This window comes from Danio rerio, chromosome 20, assembly GCF_049306965.1.
Source record: "Danio rerio strain Tuebingen ecotype United States chromosome 20, GRCz12tu, whole genome shotgun sequence".
Taxonomy (NCBI): Eukaryota; Metazoa; Chordata; class Actinopteri; order Cypriniformes; family Danionidae; genus Danio; species Danio rerio.
In genome coordinates this window covers 2,584,485-2,608,597 of record NC_133195.1, presented here as the reverse complement: position 1 = coordinate 2,608,597, position 24,113 = coordinate 2,584,485, and the positions used below count along the sequence as shown (strand labels likewise).

Here is a 24,113-nt window from a genome sequence, read left to right as displayed (position 1 = left end):
CGTGCATTTATACTTCTGTGTGCTGTTAGTGTTGCTCTGCATTAACACTTCCGAAACACTAGCTTGACAGTAGGTTTTTATGTTAGTGCTGCCTTAATGTACAAGTAGCTCAAACTCGCTTATTCAGAGGTGGGAACCAGCAGATGTGCAACAACTTTAGTTAAACAAAATACTAAAGTTTCCATCTAGAGCTAATTCACAAGATTCTACACTTGTAAACACTCGCTCCATCAGGTTCACATGGCTTTCGGTCCAGCCCACACTGGTCGCAACTAACAAGCTGACCAATCACAGAGTTTGCACTACGCGTCATTGAGACGCATTTTTTATGATAATTTTTTTTAGGGGAACAGAGAGAGGGGAAGGATCGGCAAAGGACCTTGAGCTGGGATTTAAACTCTGGTTGCCATGAGCACGTCAGTGCTATATGTCGGCCCACAGTACCACTAGGCTTTTGGTACTGACATAGTTAAATTTTTTTTAGAGGTGCATGTTGGCATCAGCAGTTGCGAGGGCTATGCGACCGGGCTAGGCTGCGGCAGAGCATACACATGTGCTTGACGCAGAAGTATAACCCCCCCCACCTACCACTCTTCGCTGTGATAATCTGTGACCCAACAAACCCCCTTCTCCCTCTCCCTGCCCTGCTTTCCATTTTCGTCTGTAAAGCCTGGTTTATACTTCTGCGTCAAGTGACCGGCGTAACCCACGGCGCATGCAACGCCCGTAGCTGTGCATTTATACTTCTGCGCGCTCTCTGTTGGTCTGCATTAACACTTCCGAAATGCTAGTTGGCTGTAAAGTGTAAATGTTCCTCTGTGTCGAGTTTCTTCGCTGTTGCTTTGCTTTTCCTGAACACTTCCTGGATGTACAAGTGGCTCAAACTCGCTCATTTTGAGGCAGGAACCGGCGGACGTGCAACAACTTTAACTATGAGGTAAACACAAAACAAAACTTTCCATCCGGAGCTCCTTCACGGGACTCCACACTTGTAAACAATCGCTCCATTGGGCTAGCGCCGCTTGCGCGGCTCTCGGTCCCGCTCAGACTCGTCAGCGCTACCAAGCCGACCAATCACAGAGCTTGCGCTACGCGTCGTTGCGACGTGTAGTTAAATTTTTTGAGAGGTGCACGTCAGTGATGCCGACGGCCACGGCGAAGGGCTATGCGTCAACGCCGTAGCATACGCCGGCGTTTGACGCAGAAGTATAAATCAGCCTTAACACCTAACCCACCACTGTTTACGCCACCCCCCTCTCTTCAAGTTTGTCCAAGACAACCCGCTCTTCGCTTTCATCGGTCACCACTTTGCCCTTAGAAGGCCCCCCAAAGCATTCCTGTCATAGGGCCAAACTGGGCAGCGGCGCCCCTGACTGTGAGATCTAAAAAACTACAATATAAGCTGATTTGTCTATTCAAAACTGAAAATTTGTGTAAAAATTCTACTTCTAAGGCTGGACAATAGAGTGAAAATATATGATGATATAAGCCATCTTTTAATCTGAAAAGTTTGGAATAAAGTATATCCAGGAGGTTTTTGTTGTATATTATTACATGGGAAATACTGGATTCTGATTGGTTAGTCATGAGATTCCAAGGTTGGTTATTCCCAGATGACAACCAAATGTTGTAGCAGAGAATGCCGTAAGTATAACATATACTCTGTTATACAAAAGTCTTATAAGCGTTTGCATATTAGTGAATATATTACTCATATTAATATAAAAACTGACTAAATATTTAAACATTTCCATAAGTAATTAAATAATGATGGGCTAAAAAATCTACGGATTTCTGTGTACTCAGATTTCGTGCATGCCTAGCCATGTTGACCCCTGAAATGCTTGCACAAGTGTTAATCTGAAAGGTTTGGTAATAAGTAGTTAGCTATGATTGGTAACTGTCTGAAGTTGACATCAGTAATGATCTCCTCGACTGTGCCCCGTGCAGAAGTATCCAGAGAAGCTGTATTTCGAGGGTCTGGCGGAGCAGGTCAATCCTCCTATCCAGCTGCAGTCTCAGTATCTGCCCATTTACTTCGGCAACGTGTGTCTGCGCTTCCTCCCCGTGTTCGACATCGTCATCCACCGCTTCCTGGAGCTGCTGCCGGTCTCCAAATCCCTGGAGACGCTGCTCGATCATCTGGGAGGACTCTACAAGTTTCATGGTGAGGGTCAGGAGAAAAAATGCATGGAAGTTTCATCTTAAAAGATGAAAATGTCCTCAGTTTTCACTCACTCTCAAATGGTTTAAAACTTTTATGAGCTTCTTTCTTCTGTTCAACGCTTCTCTTGAATGCAGCAAAAAAAGCAGCCACTGACATCCATAGAATCAACCTAAATACTATGAAAGTCAATGGCTGTACGTGTGTGTGTGTGTCTATATATATATATATATATATATATATGTTACGGTTCGGTATGTTTTCGACACAGCAAAAAATAAAAAAGCCAGAGGATTTCTCTGATTTAAAGTTTTTAATGTATTAAAACTAACATCATAAAAGTATAATCTCACCGGTCCTGCACGCACTGCTGGAAAAACTAAAATCTTTGTGAAATCTGCAGATCGGCCGGTGACGTACCTGTACAACACGCTGCATTATTATGAGAGGCACCTACGCGACCGCACAAACCTGAAGAGGAAGCTGGTGCATGCCATCATGAGCTCGCTGAAGGACAATCGAACACCCGGCTGGTGCCTTAGCGAGACCTACCTGAAGTGCGGCATGAACGCCCGTGAAGATAATGTCTGGATCCCTGACGACACCTACTACTGCAAACTCATCGGACGCCTCGTGGATAATATCCTTCACTCATATCAGCACACTCTGAGATGCCGATAACACACACACACAGCGATTTTACCATATGCTTTATTTATTTAATAATGTTTTTAATGCAGTTTGAAAGATTGATCTGATGAAGAATGAATATACAGTTGAAGTAGAATTTTTTGCAGTATTTCCTTTAGTATTTTTTTCTTCTGGAGAAAGTCTTATTTGTTTTATTTCGGCTAGAATAAAAAATTTTTTTAAAAACATTTTACATTTAGTCATTTAGCCGATGCTTTTATCCAAAGCGACTTACAAATGAGGACAAGGAAGCAATTTACACAACTATAAGAGCAACAATGAAGAAGTGCTGTAGGCAAGTTTCAGGTGTGATAAGTCTAACAAGGAAAGCATTAGTAATTTATTTTATTTATTTTTTATTTATTTTTTTGTAGTTAGTGGAGGAGTCAGAGAGGGAGTTGCATATTAGTAAGGGAAGTGGAGACTAAATAGTTGAGTTTTTAGTCGTTTCTTGAAGACAGCGAGTGACTCTGCTGTTCTGATGCAGTTAGGGAGTTCATTCCCCCAACTGGGCAGGTTGAACGCGAGAGTTCGGGAAAGTGATTTCGTCCCTCTTTGGGATGGAACCACGAGGCGACGTTCATTCACAGAACGCAAGTTTCTGGAGGGCACATACATCTGCAGAAGTGAGAGCAGATAAGAAGGGGCCCAGCCAGAAATTGTTTTGTAAGCAAACATCAGAGCTTTGAATTTGATGCGAGCAGAAACTGGCAGCCAGTGCAAACGGATGAGCAGCAGAGTGACATGTGCTCTTTTAGGTTCATTAAAGACCATTTAATCATTAAAGAGGCATTTTATGGTCAACATTATTACCCCCCTTAAGCAATATTGTCTACAGCAGTGGTCCCCAACCTTTTTCTAACTGCGGACCGGTCAACGCTTGACAATTTTACTGCAAACCGGGGGGGGGGTTGAAATAATAATAATAATAAACGTGAATCCACTGTGTACTCATATGGAACTTTATTAGCACATTGCTCCAACATTACAATGCTATTATAACATTAGGAAGTAATAACTTTATTAACACATTGCTCCAACAATATAACATATTATAACGTCAAAAACTGTCCGTAACGCTTAATCAATGGGAGCCCTGAGCTTGTTTCTTTGCAACCAGATGGTCCCATCTGAGGGTAATGGCAGACAAAAGCCCCTTTCACACATACAGACCTTTCCGGAAAATTACCGGCAATTTTTTCTGGAAAGGTGTGTGTGTGTGAACAGGGCCTTTTCACAATACCGGTAAATTAGTTCTGGCTATTTATTTTCCGGAAAGAGAAGTTGTCACATTATCTGTAATTTGACGGAATGCTGCGCTTTTTTTTTTTTCCCAGAAAATTGCCGGAAAGAGCGCGTGCACGTGTAGAACGTGCTGACGTGAGACGTCTACTTTAGCCAATCAGAACAGTCAGACGCATTCACGTCCGCGCGGTTTATGAGAATAAAAGGCTTTGAATATTTTTCCAGACACATTCAGCTGCTAGAAATTAGTCAGATAACGTTTATATGTTCATCTTAATGCCAACCGAGTAAATAATTATCGATAAGATGCTTATGATAAGCCGTTATTTGTTTACCTTCAAGCTTTGCGTGTGCCCGTGAAACAGCCCGTGAGCGCCAGCACACACACATATCATGCAAGTCCAATATCCCTCTATTCACGCGTCGTCCCCACAAATCCAGTTTGGCTTTAAATGCAGCTACTTTATCTGCCAACTTAAAGATCATTAATTCTTGTACGGCCCGGTACTGATTGATCCATGGACCGAACCGGTCTGCGGCGCGGGGGTTAAGGGACCATTGGTCTACAGAACAAACCACTGCTATACAATGACTTGCCTAATTATCCATTGAAGTTTTGAGCTACTGAAGATAACGTCAGCTTAGACGTTATAAAGAGGAATATTATTAAAGAGGAGTTTCAGATGAAGCACAAATGAACCGCGACATGAGTCTCCGTAGACTGACGCTTTCTCGCAAACTGACCTTTTTCACACAGATAACGTTAGTCTTGTTTTGAATCTGCCACTATGCTGACACACAGGCACTTGCAGCTCTGTCCTCTATTAGAAAGACCTCAATCTCATTTTAATTTAAAGCCACAGTCACCCAAACCTCACAACAAGGATCAAAACTTGAGTTAGAAAATAGTGTTTGTGTGGTGTTTCGTACAAAGGGACCAAATTTAAGAATGGATACTGAGAAATGCGACCTCTGGTGGAAAGTCACAGCCTCCGAAGTGAGACCCAGATTCAGAGTTCCACATGAGGTTATTAGCAAATAATATAAATAAATACAAGCATGAACATTCGGTGAGCAGGTTACATTGTAAGCCCGTGTCCTAACAACATGCTATACATGACGGGATTTGCAGTGATTAGCAATTTGGCTGTTTGCACGAGACAAAACACAACAGAAATGTAAAACAGCCATTCAGAAGCACAGAATAGTGCGCTCACTGCACTCCAGTGAAATGGTAAGGTTTATAATCTAATTAACACATATTAAACCTCGTTAACATGATTAAATGTAGATGCTGAATCACTGATGTGTGTTGGTTTGCACAGAGTCTCAGTTCTAGAGTTCAATTTCAGACGGTTTATTTTATTGTCCAGATCTGAGCTGAACCATCTGCTGCTGCTTTCAGTAGTATGGCAATAAATGTGATGTAAAATGGCTTTCACACTCACATTAATAGCATTTAACACTGAATAAAGCAAATGAGGTGCACCTGAGCTTATCATTGCCAGTTTTCTGTTTTTTAAAGCTGTGAGAAATAGAAGCCTTTTCTAAAATATAAATTTCAGGTGTTGGTTAGGACAAAAACTCCTTTTAATATGGAAAATATTTCAATAAATCAACCTTAAGGCTCGACATTCAGGCACACTTCTTCTGGTTTCATCAATGTGGCAACCTGTGCTTGCTTGCATTTTGAACCAGGAGTGCAATACCTTGTTCAACCACTGGGTGTCAGACTTATGTATTGCACCTTTAAATGTTAGGTCATTTAGAGTCCAGCGTCTCCTTAACCGAAGTCACCCATGGCAGGTAAATCTCCAGGCCCGTTCCCCAACTGTGACTGGAGGTTTAACGAGTTCCCGAACCCGGCCGCTCATGCGCTGCACGTCACCTGTGTGGAGCTGATGGCTCTGGCGGTCCCGGGGAAAGACGTGGGCAATGCTCTGCTTAATGTGGTGCTCAAGAGGTTTGTCATTAGGAGTTATTATAGGTGTGTTCGGAGTTGTCGAGTCATGCTGTGTGTTGAATTCATACTATTGCATTATTACCTGCTTATTATTACTATATTAACTGTTTATTAGTTGCTATAAAGTATGATTTTATTCTTCATCTCTAACCCTACATGATATCTAAACCCAACGCTTACCTTACTAACTATTAATAAGCTGCTAATTAGTAGTTTAATGAACTGAGGTCTTAGTTATTGGTGTGAATTGATTTATGCATTATTCATGTTGTTACATTGGTCACTATAAGGTTTCATTAGTTTGTGTATTTGCTAATGTGGTGCTCAAGAGGTGTGTTATCTTCATTACCGTGTGTGTGTGTGTGTGTGGAGGAGTGGAGTCATGCTGTGTGTTGAATTATGGGTCTGGTGTTTTACAGTCAGCCGCTGGTGCCTCGAGAGAACATCACGGCCTGGATGAACGCCATCGGACTGGTCATCACCGCTCTGCCTGTACGGCCACACCTTTATTTACATTTTGTGTGTGTGTGTGTGTGTGTTTTTTTGTGACATTTCAGGACCCAAATGTGTATAATGACATGGGTATTACAATAAGATGGTGACTAATAAATACATGAGTTTAAAAGAGTTTTAAATCGTTTACAGCGGGGGAATTAAATATTCATTGTGGCACCATTTTTCTCAGGAAACATTTTTCTAGAGGTGCGGCTGACTTTTCCCCAGATGTTGGTAACAACCAAAGAAATCCTTGTATGCACAGAAAACAAATCTAATTAGTTTACAAATGAAGTTCTGTGTAATAAAATGAAATGAAGCAGGGAAAAAGTATTGAACACATGAAGAAAGGGAGGTGTAGTTCTGCAGTGAAAGCCCAGACAGCAACTGAAATCTCTCAGTAGTGCCCTTCCTCGGTGTAAATGAATATCAGCTGCTTCAGTCCAACATCTACATCAGCAGGAGGATGAAGATGAAGCCAAGGTGGACATTTCAGCAAGACAATGATCCAAAACACAGCCAAGGAGACTCTCAGATGCCTTCAGAGAAAGAAAATCAAGCTGTAGAATGGCCCAGCCAATCACCTGACTTGAATCCAATAGAGATTACAAAATAAAGCTCAGATTTGATCCACAGAACCATCAAGATTTTGACTCTCTGTTGAAGTCTGTGAGAAACTCACACCTGAGCGATGCATTTTTTACTTCATTCTCCATATGAGAGGCGTCTTTAAGCTGCCAAATATACATATATTTTTCAGTACAAATGCACAGAGTTGAGAGGGTTGGGATTGTCATGGGATTTTATATGGTCCATTTCAGGCATTGAAAGTCAGAGAATTAAGTCTATACAGAGCTCATACACCACTCTCTTTTAAATCAGTATTTTCTAAACGATGCTTAACAGTAATAAACAGTTGATAATAATAATAATAATTATTATTATTATTCCTTACATTTATATAGCGCTTTTCTGGGCACTCAAAGCGCTTTACACAGTGGGGGAATCTCCCTTATCCACCACCACTGCGCAGCATCCACCTGGAAGACGTGACAGCAGCAATTTTGCGCCAGAACGCACACCACACACCAGCTGATTGGTGGAGACAGAGTGATGATATACCAATTATGATATGGGGAGGGTTAGGAGGCTGTGATGGACAGGCCAGTGGGCAGATTTGGCCAGGATGCCGGGGTTAAACCCCTACTCTTTTTCGAAGGACATCCTGGGATTTTTAACGACCACAGAGAGTCAGGACCTCTGTTTAACGTCTCATCCGAAAGACGGCGCTCACTGAGCAGCATAGAGTCCCCTTCACTATACTGGGGCATTAGGACCCACACAGACCACAGGTTGAGCGCCCCCTGCTGGCCTCACTAACACCACTTCCGGCAGCAACCTAGCTTTCCCCTGTGGTCTCCCATCCAGGTACTGACCGGGCGCAGCCCTGCTTAGCTTCAGTGGGCGACCATGTGAGAGTTGCAGAGATCTAGCTGCTAGTTGAAACCAGAAGACTGTGTTTTATTCCACGAGCTGCGCAGATCTGTGTTTAATGCTTTGTATTTCTCTCTGCAGGAGCCCTACTGGATCGTCCTGCATGACCGTATCGTGAGTGTGATCAGCAGTGCGGTGCTCAGCTCTGGGTCAGATTGGCTGGGTTACCCATTCCAGCTTCTGGACTTCACCGCTTGCCATCAGTCCTACTCAGAGATGCACTGCAGTTACGTTCTGGCTCTGGCTCACGCCGTGTGGCATCACTCCAGCATCGGCCAGCTCTCGCTCATACCCAAGTAAGACTTTACACCTGCATCACTTTTCTGCTGAAAAACTGGCAGTAGCTCTTTTATTATTCAGTAACACGTTAGTTTAAGGATGTACTCACACTAGGCTATTCATTTGACAATCGCGCCTGGGCACTGTTCAACACAACTATGCCTAGTGTGAGTACATCCTAAGTTTAAGTTTTGTTGGGAACCTGTTGCGTTCAGGCATATGTGGAAACCCACAATCGCTCTCTGATCTGTACCAAAACAATCGTTCGGAGATCGCCTGAATGTGGTGGTCTCGGCTCAATTAAATTGAACTCTGAAACAGTTCGGTTGTAGTGAGAAAGCAATAAGATCCGCATTATTCAATAGGAATGCTGTAATCATGCTGTTACATTGGTCACACTTTACTATAAGGTTTTCTCTGTTCTACACTGCTCTATTGTACTCTACTCTACTCTATATTGCTCTACTCTGCTCTACTCTATTCTACTCTATCTTACTTGGATATCTTACTTATCTACTCTGTTCTATTCTACTCTATATTGATCTACTCTTTTCTAAACTTCTCTATTCTACTCTTATCTTACTCTATTCTTCTCTACTCTATTCGACTCTACTCTTTTCCACTAAACTCTATTCTGCTCTATTCTACTATCTTACTCTATTCTACTCTACCCTATTCAATTCTACTCTACTCTTTTCTACTCTGATCTACTTTATTCTACTGTTCTCTCTTACTCTATTCTGCTCTATTCTACTCTACTCTATCTTACTCTATTCCGCTCTACTCTATTCTACTCTGATCTACTTTATTCTACTCTACTATGTCTTACTCTATTCTGCTTTACTCTATCATAATCTATTCTGCTATACTCTATTCTACTCTGTCTTACTTTATTCTACTCTACTATACTCTATTCTACTCTATCTTACTCTATTCTGCTATACTCTACTCTGATCTACTTTATTCTACTCTAGCTTACTCTATTCTGCTCTACTCTATTCTACTCTATAATACTCTAATCTACTCTACTCTGTCTTACTCTATTCTACTCTATTCTATCATACTCTATCTTACTCTATTCTGCTATACTCTATTCTACTCTGATTTACTTTATTCTACTCTATCATACTCCATTCTGCTCTACGCTATTCTACTCTCTTACGCTATTCTGCTCTACTCTATTCTACTCTTTGTTACTCTATTCTGCTTTATGCTATTCTACTCTGATCTACTTTATTCAATTCTACTCTATCTTACTCTATTCTGCTCTGCTCTATTCTACTCTGTCTTACTCTATTCTGCTCTACTCTATTCTACTCTGTCTTACTCTATTCTGCTCTGCTCTATTCTACTCTGTCTTACTCTATTCTGCTCTGCTCTATTCTACTCTGTCTTACTCTATTCTGCTCTGCTCTATTCTACTCTGTCTTACTCTATTCTGCTCTGCTCTATTCTACTCTGTCTTACTCTATTCTGCTCTGCTCTATTCTACTCTGTCTTACTCTATTCTGCTCTGCTCTATTCTACTCTGTCTTACTCTATTCTGTTCTACTCTATTCCACTCTATCTTACTCTATTCTTTTTTTCTCTGCTCTACTCTATTCTGCTCTACTTTATTCTACTCTATCTTACTCTATTCTGCTCTACTCTATCTTACTCTATTCTGCTCTACTCTATTTTACTATATCTTACTCTATTCTGCTCTGCTCTATTCTACTCTATCTTACTCTATTCTGCTCTACTCTGTCTTACTCTATTCTGCTCTGCTCTATTCTACTCTGTCTTACTCTATTCTGCTCTACTCTATTCTACTCTGTCTTACTCTATTCTGTTCTACTCTATTCCACTCTATCTTACTCTATTCTTTTTTTCTCTGCTCTACTCTATTCTGCTCTGCTTTATTCTGCTCTACTCTGTTACTCTACTCTGGTCTACTCTATTTTATTCTACTCTTCTCTATTCTGCTCTACTCTATTTTACTCTACGCTTCTCTTTTCTACTCTGATCTACTCTTCTACTCTGTCTTACTCTATTCTGCATTACTCTATTCTACTGTTGTCTATTTTACTCTACTCTGTTGTATTCTACTTTATACTACTCTGTTGTATTTTATACTATGTTGCAAATCTCTGTTCTAATCTTCGCTATTCTGCTCGATTCTGCTCTATTCTATTCCATTTTCTTTTTCTAACTCTTCTACACGGTTCTACTCTACCTTACTTTCTTCTACTCTATTTTACTCTATTCTGTTGTACACTAATTTTCCGTTGAGTCTTCAACTCTATTTTACTCTATTCTACTGTGCTCTACTCTATTCGGCTCTACTCTACTCTATTCTACTCTATTTTATTCTGTTGCATTCTACCATATATTGCTCTACTCTATTCGACTCTATTTTCTTCTAATTCTTCTATTCTGCTCTATTCTACTCTACCTTAATGTCTTCTACTAATTCTTCTACTCTATTCTGCTGGATACTACTTAAAAAGAATTCAGTTAATTATTTTACTCTGTTCTGTATCCTACTCTATTTTAATCTACTCTGTTCTACTCTATCTTACTCTATTCTACTGTGCTCTACTCTATTCCGATCTACTCTTCTCTATTCTACTCTATTCTTCTGTGCTCTATTCTACTCTGTAGTATATATTGCTCTCCTCTGTTCTACTCTTCTCTATTCTACTCCATTTACTTCTAATTCTTCTACTCTGCTCTATTCTACTTCACTTTCTTCCACTAATTCTTCTACCCTATTCTTCTCTATTCTGCGTACACTTCTCTACTTTTTTCTATTAATTCTTCTACTATTTCCTCTAACACACTAAGACCACAAACGATTTCTTCGCGATGAGAAAATCATCGCATGCGGCAGCAAAAATCAGGCAGTGCACACCCAGCTGTGGTGTATTTCAGTTTCTAATTAAAGCGTCCAGCATTTTCATTCAAAATGTTTACATTCAGTTCTACTTTCTTACTAAAAAACACATTTATTACATCCATTTTGCTAATTTCTGCACATTGATGTGTAATGACTTTCTTCAGAATGGATTATTATATCAGGAAAATGTAACATCGGCTAACCTCAAGTATGTATTTCTTGATATTTAGGTGCATAACTGCAGCAGATTCAACAAAAATGCATGTTTTAAAGTTGAATGGTTGTGTTTTGAGTTGAATGTTTGCCGCAGCTGGTTGAGGAGACTCAGATTCAGAGATGTGTGATCTATTTTTAGACACTCTGCAGGGACATACTGTGTTGTTTTGTTTGCCTTAAATGTGTTTTTAAAGCCCGGTGGACGCTGCTGGATCAGTGAGGTCTGCAGCTGATGGTCCGTTTGTGAGTATTTGAGGAGTGTTGATGATTCAGTTCACCTGCCTCCACACACTCCAGATCTCAGCACATCACACTGCTCTGTGTGTGTGTATGTGTGTGTTAGAATACTGCAGTGTGTGTGTACTGCAACCTGTGGGCTGAAGACGTTGAGTGGCTCGCGGAGGGGTTTAGTGATGCATGGCATTCCTTTTGAAGATGTGTTGAAGCTTTTGTCAGGCATGATTCCAGTGCGTAAGAGATACAGATGACACTTTTTTTTTCAAGGACAATTATTTTACTCTTTTTGCGTAGAGATTTAAGTCCTTTGTGTCCCCAGAATGTGTCTGTGAAGTTTCCGGTCAAAATACCCATCAGAACATTGCAAGAGTTCACACTTAGCTGATGATTGATTATAAAGCTTGTTTGGCATGCTCTCCTGGGAAAGAGCCTTGAGCTCATAAGATCCTCGAGCCAGGGGCTCCCTCCCGTTTGCAAGGCAAGGGGAGTTTGAGCTCAGGTAGATCTGGAGAACTCCCCTGCTGTAGTCGCTAATGAACAGATAGTGATTGCTCTTAAGAGATATCTACTAGCTAATAGGGATGCGACGATTAACCGGTTTCACTATTAACCGCAATTGTTATTACACTCAATATTACACTCAATCCGTCAAACTGACATCATCAGAGAAGAACTGCCTTTCCAGAGCAGAAGCAGATGATCAGAATTCGATTCAAGATTACCAAAACATGTTTTATTCAGTGGATTAGCTTTGATTAATTGTTCACTTTAAGACTAATAGTTTGTGCCAGCAAAATAAACACTGTTTATTTAGATTTCATGCAGATTTTAAGGATAATCTAGGCAGCGTGCAGTATTTAATATGAAGATCCTCAATGCTGGAGATGTAAAATGGTCGCCTGATGTGTTTGTTCAGTCATTAACACTGACATGTCAAATATGTGACACTTCACTGCTGTTACACACTCTCCAGTGGATGTTCATCATTGTGACACCGAACAGCACTGAGTGACACATTCATGCTGTATGTGTGTGTATGTGTCTGTCAGGTTCCTGTCGGAGGTCCTGAAGCCCATCGTGAAGACTGAGTTCCAGCTGCTGTACGTTTATCATCTGGTGGGCCCGTTTCTGCAGCGCTTCCAGCAGGAGAGAACCAGATGCATGCTGGAGGTACACACACACACACACACACACACACACACACACACACACACACACACACACACACACACACACACACACATACATACATTCTCAAACATGTACATACAAACACATGCACACACACTCACATACACACGCATGGACGCTCGCATGCACACATGTCTGCAAGCATCATTACACACAGCTCTGCTTTTGTGAATTGTGGGGACACTTTGTGAGCGTAATAATGTTTATTCTGTACAAGCTGTGTTTTCTGTTGCCCTTCCCCAGATCTACACTTAAACACAAGCCTTACTGAAATCTGTGCACACACTGACATAATGTACATGCTCTTAAGAATGCACACACAGACACACACACCTGCTCATTTCACAGTCACGCTCACCTTGACTCTTCAAAGCAAAGCCTCCTGGGAGAAAGCGAGCGGCACAGCAAATCAAGAGGCTGGACTTGATTAGAGCACAAGTGTCTGAATATGTGGCACATATGCAGCAGGTCTGACACACACACACACACACACACACACACACACACACACACACACACACACACACACACACACACACACTCTCTTCAGCCAGATGAGTACCTCGTGCTGTGCTCCTCAGGGGCTCTTTGAAGAGTCCATCTAATGGAAGTGCTCTCTGCACACTGACCTCGCAGCGCTTTTACCCACAAACCCTAGCCTGTCACTCTCTGAGCACTCCTTCTGGAGGAGCTGCTGTGGGGAACCAGGTCTGGACATCACAGGTGGTCAGTTTGAGTGCCAAAAGTCTTAAAGCTGCCTGAAATGGAAGTTAAAAGTGTCCTTTTTTCTCTTGTCGTGACTCCATCCACTTGAAACGCTCCTGATATTAGATAACAATAGCATTGCTAAAAAAATGAAAGAAGATTGACTATTGGGTGAAAGCAGAGCATAAACAGGACCTGCACTAATATCCCCATCCTAAAAGACTGATAGCTCCATCTTAAATAACTCATAGCTCCACCCTAAATGATGAAAAGCCTCCCTAAAAGACTGACAGTCCTGCCCTAAATGTCTGATAGCCCCACCCTAAATGACTAATACCCCTGCCCTAAAGAACGCATAGTGCTGCCCCAAATGACTGATAGCTCCACCCTAAATTACTGAATGCCCCACCATAAATGACTGATAGCTCCAACCTTAAGGAGCGATAGCTCTGCGCCTGAAGGACTCATAGCACCACCTTAAGTGAATAATAGCTCCACCCTAAAGAAATGATAGCCCCATTCTAAAGGAATCATAGCTCCACCCTAAAAGACAGATAGCTCTGCCCTAAAGCACTCATAGAACCATCTTAAATGATGGAAAGCTCCACCCTAAATGATTGATAGCTTTACACTAAATGACTAATAGCTCCACCCTAAATGTCTGATAGCAGCGCCCTAAATGACTGATAGCTCTACCCCAAATGACTAATAGCTCCACCCCAAATGACTAAGCACCGCCCTAAATGATTGATAGCTCCACCCTAAGTGACTGATAGCTCCACCCTAAATGACTGATAGCGCCGCCCTAAATGACTGATAGCTCCACCCTAAATAACTTATAGCCCCACCCTAAAGGGCGCATTGCACCTCCCCTAAATGACTGATAGCTCCACCCTGAGACTTATATCTCCGCCCTAAATTAGTGATAGCTCTGCCCTAAATGACTCATAGCACCACCCTAAATGACTGCCAGCCCTGCCCTAAGGGATGCATAGTACCGCCCTAAATGACTAATAGCTCCACCCTAAATGACTGATAGCAGCACCCTAAATGTCTGATAGCCCTGCCCTAAAGGACACATAGTACCGCCCTAAATGTCTGATAGCCCTGCCCTAAAGGGCACATAGTACCGCCCTAAATGTCTGATAGCCCTGCCCTAAAGGGCACATAGTACCACCCTAAATGTCTTATAGGCCTGCCCTAAAGGACACATAGTACCGCCCTAAATGTCTGATAGGCCTGCCCTAAAGGACACATAGTACCACCCTAAATGTCTGATAGCCCTGACCTAAAGGACACATAGTACCGCCCTAAATGTCTGATAGCCCTGCCCTAAAGGGCACATAGTACCACCCTAAATGTCTGATAGGCCTGCCCTAAAGGACACATAGTACCGCCCTAAATGTCTGATAGCCCTGCCCTAAAGGACACATAGTACCGCCCTAAATGTCTGATAGCCCTGCCCTAAAGGACACATAGTACCGCCCTAAATGACTGATAGCTCTGACCTAAATGACAGAAAGCTTCGCCCTAAAGGACTGATAGCCCTGCGTCTGAAGGACTCATACCATAATGGAGCAATGTGGGTCTCTTAGCCTGATAAAAGGAATATTTGAGGTTAGTGTATACTCCATTCAGCGGGTTTTGTTTTTTGTAAGCTTGTGTTTAATTAAAGAAATAATAAACTACTTGTCTACATTTTACAACTTGTGTCAAGTAGTCATGTAATAATCAGGATAAAGTACATCCAGAATGGTTGTTTTCACAGAATAAATTGTTCAGTCTTATACAACAGTGCTGCGCTTTACATCAGGCTTTATTCTGTCATAACAACCTCCTGGATGTACTTGATCCCTACCGTAACATTTATACAGTCTCGCAGTTATAAGCGCTTCTTTGAGAGCAGCCAAAATGCTGAAGTGGCCCTCAGTGAAAATGAGCTTGACACTCCTGATCTAAAGCGTCATCTGGATGCATTTACACAAACTGTTTCATGAGTTCCAAAAGCTGCCATAAATGCGGCTAACATTTCCACATGAACCCAGATGAGTGTATGTGTTTGTGTGTGTGTGTGTGTTTCTTTCTCAGATTGGAGTGGCGTTTTATGAGATGCTTCAGGCTGTGGATCAGCACAGCAACCACCTGGCCTACATGGACCCCATCTGTGACTTCCTGTACCACATCAAATACATGTTTACTGGGGACAGTGTCAAAGACCAGGTGAGTAACGGCTCATCTAAGTTCTCCTCTGCGGCTCGGTTCAGCTCCACGCGGGTTCATCTTTAAAACATGCACACAAATCCTGATGCTGTGACTGAAAGCAGCCGTTAACTGCCGTACCTTATTCCGTCTAGAGGTGCTCAGCGAATCGTTCGGGACGCGGTCTCTGGTAATAGAGCCTCCGACAGCCTCACAAAACGTAAAATCGAAATTCCCACACCGAAATCTTTCTGGGAGAAAAGCCAACGTAGTGAAACATGCGAACCCCTCCCCTTGACGGCCGTGCCGAAACCCGCCCCGCGTCACGATTGGCTGATGAAATTCAAACTCGGAATGAGATTAGTGGAAGTGGGTGTCAGTCTGAAATACTCGTCTTCTATTGGTGAGCTCGGAGAGTGGTTTATAATAAGGATGTTGACTACCGAACTGCGGACAAAAGGAGAAATAGCTTTCAGATTTCAGAGAAATAGCGCCCACTGGTGGATCAATGTAAAACTAGCAGGACAGAGCAGATTAAAGGGATAGTTCACACAAAGGTTTACCGTTTACTTATCCTCAAGTGGTTCCAAACTTGTATGAGTTTCTTTTTTTCTGTCAAAGAATGTTAGAAACTGGTAACCATTGACTGTTTTTTTGGACATTTGTTTGTCCTATTGTGGAAGTCAGTGGTCACTGGTTTCTCTTTTATTTTATTCTGTGACAAATGAACGTTGAGTAAATGAGGACAGAATTTGCAGTTCTGGGTTAACTTTAAGGGTGCTTTCACACTTGGGTCGATTGTCTGGTCCGAACTCAAGTTCGATTCTCCCCCCTTGCCACCTTCTTGGCTTGTTTGTGTTTGCGGGCGTGCACCCAAGTTCAGATGACATCATTCACACTAGCTAAACGTACCGAACTCTGACGTCAAATGAACCCAGGTGTGGATCAATAGTGCTAGTGTGAAAGCACCCTAAAATATAAATATGATCTCATGTTCTGTCTAAAGCTGCACGGTGGCACAGTGGGTAGCACGTTCACCTCAAAACAAAGAGGTTGCTGGTTCGAGCCCTGCCTGGGTCAGTTGGCATTTCTGTGTGGAGTTTGCATGTTCTCCTCGTGTTCGTGTGGGTTGTAAATAGTTTCCTCTGGGTGCTCCGGTTTCCCCCACAAAACATGTGCTGGATAAGTTGGCGGTTCATTCCGCTGTGGCGACCCCATATTAATAAAGGGACTAAGCCGAAAAAAAAACGACTGAATAAATGTTCTGTCAATCATGTTTACAAACTGCCTCTAAACTTTCATTCATTTTGGTTTCGGCTTAGTCCCTTTACCAATCAGGGGTTGCCACAGCGGAATGAACCACCAACTTATCCAACATAGGTTTTACGCAGCAGATGTCATTCCAGCTGCAACCCATCACTGGGAAAACATCCAAACACGCTCATTCACACACATACACTACGGACAGTTTAGCTTACCCAGTTCCCCTACAGCACATGTGTTTGGACTGTGGGGGAAACCGAAGCACCCAGAGGAAACCCACACCAACACGGGGAGAACATGCAAACTCCGCAGAAAAATGCGAACTGGTCTCAAACCAGCGACCTTTTTGCTGTGAGGCGATTGTGTTACCCACCTCTCTGAAACAGATGAGGATTTTCTGCATCTGTAGCAAGCATTTTGAGATGTGTTTTGACTGTTCAGAGTCACCGTACAATTGAAAGCCAAAATGCAGAATACCATCAGACTCTCAAATCAGAGCACTTCAGGACAAACACACACAGGATATAATGAGAGATTGGGGAAGATGATTGCAGAACAGCTTGGCTCCGGTGTCAAATGGAGCCGTTGACATCCTGAAATAATCACTGACTCTATTGGGGTAACCCTGCTGTTCTTTGATACAGAAACTCTGTATTAAAGAAACTCTCCTTGCTCTCTCCACAATCTAATAAAGTCTGGATGGACCCAATATCTACTACTGTTTTTTTGAAGATGCCATAGAGAGCTTTGATTCAGTAAGTTAAATCATGCCCTGATGTCCCCATAGTAGCTATGTGGCTTAGATACATTTAAATATGCTTATTTATAAAATTAATAATTACCCCTACATTGAAAATATTGGGTCGACACATGACTCAGTGGTTAGCACTGTCACCTTACAGCAAGAAGGTCGCTGGTTTGAGTCCTGGCTGTGCCAGTTGGCATTTCTGTGTGGAGTTTGCATGTTCTCCGTGTTGGCGTGGGTTTCCTCCAGGTGGTCCGGTTTCCCCCTCAGTCCAAACACATGCGCTATAGGGGAATTAATGAACTAAATTGTCTGTAGTTTATGAGTGTGTGTTTCCCAGTACTGGGTTGCAGCTGGAAGGGCATCCACTGCATAAAACATATGCTAGAATTGTTAGCAATTCAATCCTCTGTGGCAACCACTGATAAATAAAGGGACTATGCTGTAGGAATATGAATGATTGAAGAAAATATTGGTTTTGACCATATTTGGAATGGTCATGAATATTAATGACCTCTACTCTGATGCTCCTCTGCTTGTGTGATCTCTCTCTCTTTCCCTTTTTCTGTAAAGTCTACATGAACCAGAAGCTGCAAGGATTTTTTTTTTGTATTGTGACGCAGTTCCTAGAGAAACTAAATATTAAATAATTTAAAAGTGGGCGTGGCTTGTTTTTTTCTCCTGCGAACTTGATTGAATGTAGTAAAGTAGGCGTTTTATTCAGAGTTCTTTCAACATAACAAACTCCTCCTGCTCACCATTTCAGTTTGTTGTCTAAACTGACAGCTAGAGGGGAGTGGTTAAGTATGTTAGCCACGCCCAATACCTCAGACAGGCCAAATCTGAGAATTCAGCTGGAAACAAACAGGAAGTGCATTTTCAGATTTAGATTAAAGATTAAAAGAGCAAACTATTGTTTTTTTCTTAATGACATGCACAGATGAATTGATCAGCACTAAGCTAGCAGTTTGAGCTAATAAAATCGCCATGGTTAGATTTGATTTCATGTCCACTTTAAGCCATCAGAGTAACTTAGTTTGCCCCTGAGTTACATTGTGGATAGAATATAAGCTAAATGATAATAATACTCTGCAATAGGGGCCGACAGGGAAGTATTTAGTGTTGAATTTTAAGTAATTCCTTACTTTTCTCAGTGCTGAAGTGATTTAATTACAGTAACTAGTTACTTTGCAGCTGAAGGAGAATCAGACGGTCTGGCTGTATCTGATCTCAGGTCAGCTGCCGGCGCTGGTCTGTATTCAGTGGATGCTGTTTGTTTGTTTCTGCCTCGGGGAGAACAGGAAAGGTCAGATCTATCAGCTCAGTCTCCACCGTCACAGCAAATAAATCAGTACCTCGCTTTACCACACTCTTTATCTGAGGGGATTTCATACATCCTTGTCTTTTTAGCCCTCAAACTGTTTATTTCCTGTGCACTTATCTTGTTATTTATAGAGTAAGTGTATGTATAATGTACTTACTTAAAACAGTTGGGTTAATAATACCCCAACAGGTAACCTAATGTTGGGTTGTTTTGGCACCGACCTGCTGTTGGGTTGTTTTAACCCAAGTTGTTAAGATTAACACTATAATTTAGGTTACAAAATAACTAGTTTGTTGGGTTACTTTTGCCAACAAGTGGCTTAACCACTAATATCTCAAATATGTGTATCATGTCCTCCAAAAGAAAAACTGTAGAGATGAACACGGAGGTAGAGAAAGCACTTTTATCCATTTACACAGATCTGCTATGAAGCCTGCATTTGTATCATCAAATTAAGAGTGCTGGATGTAAAAAACACGACACGGAGAGGTCATTTGATTAAAAAAAACAACAACATTATTGCGTTAGAGCTAAAATAAACACTATAACGCAAAAACAACATTACGCAAGCATATTAATCATAGACTTAAAGATATGGGTGTAGTATCCATGACGTCACCCACTGGTTTCTGAACTCTGCAAAAGAACCTACAAGTAGGCGTGGCCAACTGTCGCCATTTTGTTTGCGCGTCATCGCACCCATGGCGGGATACCAAACAAGGGCAAAGAGGAGGAGAGTGGGCGGAGCTACATACACCTGCTGGCATTTAGCTTGGACCTGGTTCAGACACACTTTACTTTGGGAAAAACGCTTAATACTTTATTACCTGTGACTTGTTTGTGTTCTGACCACTTGTGCTTGGCTGTTCACTATATCAATAAAGTGTTTAGACTTGAAAAACACTGCTGTAATACATTGAGCCACTAAACATTGATCTTATGACATTTTTCAATAGGAGGAAAATGCTAATTCCAAACACTTCAGATATAGTCTGTGTTAGTTAATGTAAGACTATTGATGACATCCAGCATAACACTGTTTGACAACGCTTCAGATGACTGATCTAGAGCCTACAGCTAATCAATCCGTCAGATTCTAGAGTGCTTTATAGCTCTAAAAAACATTATAAATGATCTTAAATAAAACAAATACATTTATAGAGAGGGTATATAAGGATATAATTTCACTCAGCAGGGAAATGAAGGACACATGAACGGTTTGTGGGCACAATTAAGTGCACACAGCATCCCATATCATCTGATAATTGTAGGAAATAATCCCAAAAGGCAGTTGACTGTGTAAAGAAACATTAACCAAAACAAAAATATGATGTATATGAAGAGTTCAGCAGCTAATCAGACGGAATCAGCTGAGCTGACCAGACAGCAAGCAGCGATACGTAGCTGTCACTCAAGTGGCCACGCCCTTAATTATACAGACTTAATATAACTTAATAAAAATGAAACGGATGAGATATAAAAAAATTCACCCCACACAGTTGTCATGAAGGGTAATCATAGCTATATGCACCAAAGCCATCTTTTGTCCCAGGCTGTAAACATGTTTCATCAGCTGTAAAAGTGGCCAGTTTACCAGCGCAGTCAGAAATCACTTAAATTTCCTGGAGCCAGCCCCCCAAGGCGAGTCGATGCATTGCAGTTTTAGTTACTCTGTATTGGCTTCCCAAAGGAGAGCCAGATGTTGCCGCTTGATATTAATACAGTTGTTCTGTCAGTTAAATCAGTTGACTGGTTGAGTTATTAAATAAATAACCCAACAAAGGCTAAAAATAACCCGACAAAGCACCAAACATTTAACCCAACTGGTTAAGTTATTAATAAACAACCCAATAATGGTACAAAATAGGCCAAACAAAGTAATAAAATAATTAATAAATAAATAACACAACATTTTTTAGAGTGAATACATACTGTTTATATACTGTTTATATATAATCTATATATCTATTTTGTTTGTTTGCTTCTTAGCTATACATTAAAGTGGACCTATTATGCAGAAATCACTTTTATAAGGGGTTTAAACACAGTTGTGCAGCAGCAGTGTGTGAATATAACCAGCCTATAATGTCAAACGTGTGTTATTAGTATTTTTTTATAATCCGACTTGATAAAAACTGCAGAAACACTTTGACATTCTCCCTTTGTACGTGTCATCAGAGGGGGAAAGCCCCGCCCACTAGTGACCTCATTAGCATAGGACTTTAGTCTTGTTTTTGAATCTGCCACTATGCTGGCACAGGGGCATTTGTAGCTCCGCCCTCTTCTGAAAAGATCACTATCTCATTTGTATTTAAAGCGACAGTCACCAAAACACCACAATTAGGATCAAAACCTGAAAGGGGCAGTTTCAGAGAGTTAGAAAACATTATTGGTGTGGGGTTTTAAGCTGAAACTTTACACGCACACACACACACACACACACACACACACACACACTCTCTCTCTCTCTCTATGCATGTCAGAGACTTACTTGTACCTACTTTACCACAAACAACCACACCTTGCTGTATATGTGAAATAAGATTTTTTATGAAAAGTCACTTCAATGATTATCTAGAAACAGACCCCAGTGTGTTATTATGATGGTTGCTGATGTGTGTGTGTCTGTGCAGGTGGAGCGCATCATCTGTTCTCTGCGTCCAGCAATGCGTCTTCGTCTACGCTTCATCACACACATCAGTAAGATGGAGCCGGCGGCGGTGCCCGTGTCCAACAGCAGCAGCGTCCAGCAGACCAGCAGCGCCTCCTCACCCACAGCACAGAGCACTGCTGGAGCCGCCATACCACTGTCTGTGACACAGTGATACACACACACACACACACCTGACACACAACACTAACACATTACAATGAACAAACCATCACACACACACACACGACATGCACAACACAGTGAACAGACCATCACACACAAACAGACACCCTGCCTTATGCTCATCTAGAAGGAGCTGAACTGATGAACTGTTGCATTTATGGTTAAACCTTTTCTAGAGCCTGAACTTTTGATTCCGCAGCGTCTGTTTTTATTTCTCTTCTGCATTCAATCATGTTCATTAGCATTTTTGTTTCATCTGTAATAAATAGTCCTGGGTTAACTGTGCTGTTTATTTGTCTTTAGTGTGTGTAACTGCTCTAGTGCTGCACAATATTCATCAGATAATCCTAAAAGAAATAAATTACAAAGTACACTCACCGGCCACTTTATTAGGTACACCTTACTAGTACCAGGTTGGACCCCCTTTTGCCTTCAGAACTGCTTTAATCCTTCGTGGCAGAGATTCAACAAGCTACTGGAAATATTCCTCAGAGATTTTGCTCCATATTGACATGATAGCATCACACAGTTGCTGCAGAACCCAGGACTATTCTCCTTCACCAAACGTGCCTGATTTCTGTCAGAATCTTTGCTCCATGTGGGTTCCCGTTGGTCTTCAGCAGTGTTTGTGATGATTGGGATGCAGATCAACAGATGATTAATGGGGAAAAATCCACCTTCTGCCACTTTTCACAACGATCAACTTGAAGTCAGGTTATTATCTGTTGCTCTTACAACTAGGGTCTTTTCTCAGGTAGTGTGCATAAGGGAGCTCTATCACTTCATTCATTCATTCATTTTCCTGTCGGCTTAGTCCCTTTATTAATCTGGGGTCGCTTATACAGCAAGTTTTTACGCAGCGGATGCCCTTCCAGCCGCAACCCATCTCTGGGAAACATCCACACACACATTCACGCAAACACTCATACACTACGGACAATTTAGCCTACCCAATTCACCTGTACTGCATGTCTTTGGACTGTGGGGGAACCCGGAGGAAACCCACCCGAAGGCAGGGAGAACATGCAAACTCCACACAGAAACGCCAACTGAGCTGAGGTTCAAACCAGCGACCTTCTTGCTGTGAGGCGACAGCACTACCTACTGCGCCACTGCCTTGCCTCTATCACTTCTTGATGGCAGTAATTAATACATTGGAGATTAAACATGACTTGAAATGTTTGCTATTACTTGAGCATTACAAAAAAAACCAACCAACAACAAAAACTCATGGATCGACTGAAGTGACCTGTAATGTGTTACACCCGTGACTTTCAGGCCAACTCGAACAAGCTTCTGTTCATGAGACCAGACAGTGAAACAAAGAGCCGAGTAATCCTCTGTGCAGAACCAGTCTTTTCTTCCAGGAATAACTCTGAGGCTGCTCATGATTCGATCACGATGAGACCGTTTCAGGCCTTTAAAAACAGCCTGTTTTGATGAACCTAAGATCTTATCTTTAGTTAATTCGATTCAAGTTTATTTGTAGAGCGCTTTTCACAATGAGTATCATTACAAAGCAGCTGTGCAAAATGTGCATACATTACTGTCAAAATCAGAAAGAGTTAAGGCAGGGGTCTCAAACTCAATTTACCTAGGGGCCGCAGGAGGCAAAGTCTGGGTGAGGCTGGGCCGCATAAGGGATTTCACAACAAAAAAAAAAGTCCTCAAATGTCATTATTAACAGTTTTAATTATTTCTTCTGAACATGAAGTGTCCTGAACATTAATAGAACATTGAGTGAAGATTATGAACAGTTCTTCTGAACATGGCATCTTTTGCCTACTTCTTGCTGCCAGAGACTTGACAGCGCTTCTTCTCACAAATCTGAACCACATTTGGCTTTAGAGCGGAAGCAGTTGAGACCCTCAGTATGGCTTGGGGGAACTCACTCAAAACTTCCATTCCCTCACCTGAAAAAAAAGGCGTATATATGTATAAATAAAACACCCCCACCCCACTCCAGTCACATCAGTCTGTACCAGTCTGTATCTACCTATAATATATATAAGATGCAGGCTGTAGCTAGGTAGGTGGCAGGCTGCAGATAGGTAGCTAAGTGGCAGGCAGGGGCGGGAACAGCTTACCTTGGTTCTGGCCGGCGCGAGTTCCCGCCCGTCACAGCGTTTAACAAAGGGGCGGGGTGCGTGGTGACGTCACCGGCATCCCCGCCTCTTTGTTTACACGGC

The 24,113-nt window shown here is 41.9% G+C and overlaps 1 protein-coding gene across 4 annotated transcripts in view; it reads left to right on the top strand.

Annotated features, from left to right (window-relative positions):
• Window positions 1-22,204, top strand: part of med23 (mediator complex subunit 23) — an 85,900-nt gene extending 63,696 nt beyond the window's left edge. For all 4 annotated transcript variants that reach the window (NM_001431152.1, XM_005160335.6, XM_021468405.3 and 1 more), the window contains 8 exons: window positions 1,951-2,167; window positions 2,568-2,804; window positions 5,897-6,062; window positions 6,482-6,554; window positions 8,133-8,347; window positions 12,711-12,831; window positions 15,646-15,777; window positions 21,722-22,204. In NM_001431152.1, coding sequence (NP_001418081.1) covers window positions 1,951-2,167; window positions 2,568-2,804; window positions 5,897-6,062; window positions 6,482-6,554; window positions 8,133-8,347; window positions 12,711-12,831; window positions 15,646-15,777; window positions 21,722-21,913 — 1,353 coding nt within the window. In that variant the 3' untranslated portion in view covers window positions 21,914-22,204. The remainder of the gene's footprint in view (window positions 1-1,950; window positions 2,168-2,567; window positions 2,805-5,896; window positions 6,063-6,481; window positions 6,555-8,132; window positions 8,348-12,710; window positions 12,832-15,645; window positions 15,778-21,721) is intronic.
• The last annotated feature ends 1,909 nt before the right edge of the window (window positions 22,205-24,113 follow it).